At 45.9% G+C, this 4,829-nt stretch overlaps 1 protein-coding gene across 1 annotated transcript; it reads right to left on the bottom strand.

Moving 5' to 3' along the window:
* Positions 1–718: 718 nt before the first annotated feature.
* On the bottom strand, positions 719–4,065 carry LOC119291593 (tRNA-specific 2-thiouridylase MnmA-like). The gene is made up of 10 exons (XM_037570374.1): positions 3,649–4,065; positions 3,491–3,565; positions 3,319–3,372; positions 3,160–3,238; positions 2,931–3,058; positions 2,675–2,758; positions 2,505–2,588; positions 2,243–2,394; positions 1,928–2,078; positions 719–1,559 (listed from the first exon to the last, which is right to left on the bottom strand). Exons 1-10 carry the CDS (start codon positions 3,979–3,981, stop codon positions 1,242–1,244), a joined length of 1,458 nt encoding a protein of 485 aa, XP_037426271.1. The 5' UTR covers positions 3,982–4,065; the 3' UTR covers positions 719–1,241.
* Between the last annotated feature and the right edge of the window lie 764 nt (positions 4,066–4,829).

Genomic DNA, 4,829 nt, shown 5'->3' with positions numbered 1-4,829 from the left:
GGAACGGCGGTGGTTCCGGGCTGCTCTTGTGGTCCGACGACGACCCTTGCGTCTACCGGGAGGCCCGGTTTCGCGGAGAGACTGTTGTGCTCTGCGAGCAGCCGTCAAGCATCCTGGTGGTGCGGAGACGCATCGGCGGCAGCCATCAGGTGCCCTAGGGCCAGGACCAGCAAGAACACGGCGGCCGTCGTCTTGAGAGCGGATGCAGATGCCATGGCAGCTGCTGCTAGCTAGCCGGAGATCGGCAGGAGGTCGGGCTGTAGGTATAGGTGGCTAGATATGGCCGATTTGTACGTAGCCAGCTCTTGATCGGAGGTGAGATGAGGTATGACTAAATGGTATCACTGTTTATATAGAGGTAATGCACTAGGTGGACAAAAAGGCCACCATTTTTAAATAAATCTGCACTCACGAATAAACCTGTCTGCTTCTCCAAGGTTGAGACCAGGAACATTATCAAGGATATGCCCTCAGAAAAATCGCCAGGCCCAGGTGGCTTTACTGGCCTTTTATACAAAAAAAAATAATCAGTACGTGCTACTACTCCTGGTCTGGTATCTCTTACCCCAGAAAGAATCCAGGCGGCGACATGACGAACGGTACCACGTCTCTCTCCATGTGCTACATGCTTACAATTTGTTAATCTCTCTCAAAGCTGCCCACACATGCCTTCATTCTAGTACAATCAAGCACGCAGCCAGTTTAGATTCCAGAATGCTGCCATGCAAAAAGGAGAATGATTTTGTGATTAACCATCCTGGTTTAGTCTAGAACCTGTTGATTGATTAATAAAAATTAGCGTTGCCGTATCATAACTTCACAGGGCATCAGTTAGAAGTGGTACCGCTGACTACTAACACTCTACTCTAGACATTTTGGCTCAAGAGGGAACAACAGGCCTATCCATTCGCCCGCTTGCCTTTCCTGCTTAGACCCGGCAACTATGTCAGGCCAGGTCAGTTCTTGCATGGGCAATCATGCGTTGATTGATGCTCCATCACCACTTTTATCCGGTGGCAAAGCATTTCTTCTCCCAAACGCAAAGTCGCCAATGGATGCCACCTCTTAAAGAACCACCTGGATGGAGCTCCTGATCGGAGCAGCATGACGATGGTTTCTGGAACTTCACCGATCCTTGCATTTGCAGGGCGTGTCAACTTTCACACTGTCAGATGAATATATCTTCCCATGATACTGGTGATGTACGACAAGACAATGGTACAAAAACTTGGTCATGCCTGTCAAGCGACCTTGGCCGGCTCCGGTTCTGGCTTCACAAGATGCTCCAGGTTCATGATCCTTACGGGCTTCCCCAGCTTGGACTTGTCCTCCATCCTACCGGTTTCCAGCGCCTTTGCGCACACAGGGAAGCTCATTTCGTCCCAGGAATCCAGGATTATGCCTGACCCCAGGCACGCACTGTCACGGTAGAACGCTGCAAACTGGCCAGCTGCTAAACCCTGGTCGTCTTCGGACAGACGAACCGCCAAAACATCTCCGTTCTCTTCGGTTTGCTCTTTTGTCACGGTGCAATCATGGAAATCAGGACTGTGCCGTACCTGGTATTGAGAGTAGCATGGATGTCACCTAACTGACATGATAAAGTGCAGTACATAACAAAAGCAGAGCCATGCTTGATCTAAACGCTAGAGAGAGACAGTGTATAAAAAAGAAGATAGATCGAGCAGGGGAGATACATGGCATTGATTGGATTTGAAGCTGCTGCCATTGTTTCCTATAAGGCCAGATTTAAATTAGTGAACAGGTCAAGGTAGAACTGATCGGTTTCAGAATTGCTTAACTACAGACATATACTGTACATCTATTGCAAGAAGCCAAGAACACTCTTTAACCCTTGCAGATGGTAGAAACGTCAAAATTCAAATATGCTACGCTACCACAAGGGCTGATTGTGTAACTCTGTTACCTTGCATTTAAGGCGTTCATTGTCTGCTGGCCCAGAATCGCTAAACCAGTTTAACGATCCAACACGAAAAGTTCGTCTCCTCTTATCCAGTGAATAGTAATTCCTTGATACAAAAACCACATTATTTTGCACGTCTTTCTCCACAACATACCTGCGTAAGATAAAATGACCACTCATTTGATGAATTTATGGATAAATAGATGTGTGCTACACGAGGACAGATCTTCCTTGAATTGCAGAATACTTCAGGCTAATATACATTTAATTTAGCTGATTTGTACCATAAAAGAGGCTAGTATCATCTACAGTGCGTACCAAGGTCCTCCAGAAAGTCGCAAACCTTGTCGCTGACCAATCGTATAGAACCAAAACCCACGGTGCATCCCTAGGTAATCTCCAGTTTCAGCCTCAAGAAGTATACCCTCCATTTCTCCTATATGTCTTTGAACAAACTCACTAAATTTGACCTAGAAAGAGTGACTTTTTTCGCTTAAAGTGAGACAACACAAGGATAAAGAACAGAACCATATTTTGCACAAAACATGTGAAATATTAACAACTATATTAATGCAATAACCTTTCCGAGAAAACATATCCCCTGAGAATCCTTTCTAGCTTGGTTAGGAAGGTCCATCTGAACAGCCAGACTGCGAACTTCATCCTGCAAAAGATGAGCTCCATTTACAAATAAATACACCACCAGATCCTGAAAAAACTTAACTATCCTTATCTGATAAAATATATCACCTTTGTTATACACCCCAGTGGAAAAAGAAGCCTTCTAAGCTGGGCTTGAGAGAGATGTGAGAGGAAATAAGTTTGATCCTTGATCTGAAACAACAATCAGAGTCTGAAAGGTGGTTTCGACTAACCAATATTTATTTAAACAGAAGAACCATCTATTTGTTTCACTGTATCACAACTTTCCTTCTAGGGTGAATAATAGAACTCAATTGACATCAAATTCAGTAACAGTGAGGCTAAGCAAGCTATTTTAAAGCACCTCGTCTTTCGAAAGTTGGAGCACCGATGGCTCTTCAGCGTTCTCAACAGGTGGATGGACTACATGTGCATAATGTCCTGAAGCTATGTAATCAAATCCCAAATTTTCAATTGCTTCTAAGAAAGCTCCTGCAGAAAATGAGTGAAAAAGAATAAGCACATGAACACAGTTCAAAGACTATACCTCGATGCACAATCAAATTTCAGTAATAGAGTGTGCACATCCATACCAAACTTTATTCTTGTGTTGCAAAGAACATCAGGGTTCGGTGTGCGTCCGTTGCGGTACTCATTAATCATATGAGACACCTAGATATAAAATCCATTATAGTTTCTCAGAATGCAGAAAAACATAGGATCAGGTGCAAAAAGTTTGAAATGAAGCTCACCACATGGTTCCAGTACTCATCAGATAGATGTACCACCTCCAATGGCACGTCAATCTACAAAAATCAAACACATTAGATCAGTCAGTTCATGCAGCCAGAGCTAGCTTACATATGCTGCACACTGGCTATTTCAATGAAACAGCATGCACCGGATGAATTTTCTGAAATATACCTTGTCACACACGGCCTGTGCATACTTCAAATCGTCATCCCACGGGCACTCGGACCAAAAGTTCCTGAAATCTTCCTACAGATTAATCACACCGAGCTTATTAAGTGATCCCGTAGCGTAGCATTGCAGAGCATAGCGACAGGGGAGTGTGTACGGACCTGGAACCAGATCTTGAGGTAGAAGGCGGTGCAGCTGTGCCCGGCTGCGTGGAGGAGGCGGAGCGCGACGCTGCTGTCGACCCCGCCGCTCAGCAGCACCGCCACCCGCAGCGGCGCCCTCCCCGCTGCCGCGCACCGCACGAGGTGCTCCTCGCTGATCTGGACCACCCCGGGCGCAGGTGCGGGCGCGCTGGGCGGGGAGGCTGCGAGAGGCGCCGAGGACGAGAGGGCGCGGAACGACCGGGGCAGCCGGCGGGGGCGAGGGAGGGGTTTAGGGCCCGGGAGGAGAGGGCTCCGGAGGAGCGGGCGGAGGGCGGAGACGACGCGCAGCATGGGTGGCGGCGGCGGCCGGCGGCGTGGCGGCAAGAGGTCTCGGCCGCTGTACTGGATTGGGTTTTTCGGCTAGAGTGTCGAGAGTTTCGTGTCGTTTCAGAGCTTCAGGCTCGAGCTCGCGAAGAAGAGCGAGGACGAAGGCGTATTCTGGGCCGCCCAGAAAATACGTCTACCTCTGCGGTTTACGCTCTTAGGATAGGCGCGTTAGTTTGTCGATATCAAAGTGCCCCTTGGGTTTCATATATAAAACGTATCTCTGGTTCTAAAATCGATAGGAGATTTTTTTTTTAAAATCGATAGGAGAACAGAACGGAATTGATCGATTGGTCAGATACAAATGGAGATCAAATGAGATTTGCGGTGTTGTCATAGGAATCTTGCAAAGTTGATTGCTTCCTCATAGACTATATACTTGTCCGCATGGTTTGTACACCGAAAGAGCAAAATGCCTTGTGTAAGAGAACTCATATGTACTCCCTCCATTTCTAAATATTTGTCTTTTAGAGATTTCAAATAGACTATCACATACGGATGTATATAGACCTATTTTAGAGTGTAGATTCACTCATTTTGCTTCGTATGTAGTCACTTGTTGAAATCTCTAAAAAGACAAATATTTAGGAACGAAGGAAGTAGTTAAGAACATCTCGATATGGTCCCAAGTCCAAATTGGTAGGGTATTGTTACAGATAAGCAAGAAAATGAACAAACTCTTTTTTTTTTGCGGGTGAAGAAAATGAAACAAACTCGAAGCTATTGATGTCGAGAAGGGCAAATTTTGACTTGTAAAATAAGTATCTCTTTACATAGGCATGGGTACTGTTGATTATAGTCATCATGTAACTAAA

This window comes from Triticum dicoccoides, chromosome 4B, assembly GCF_002162155.2.
Source record: "Triticum dicoccoides isolate Atlit2015 ecotype Zavitan chromosome 4B, WEW_v2.0, whole genome shotgun sequence".
Classification (NCBI taxonomy): domain Eukaryota; kingdom Viridiplantae; phylum Streptophyta; class Magnoliopsida; order Poales; family Poaceae; genus Triticum; species Triticum dicoccoides.
Note: the sequence above shows the minus strand (reverse complement) of the source record. Positions and strands in the feature narration are given on the sequence as shown.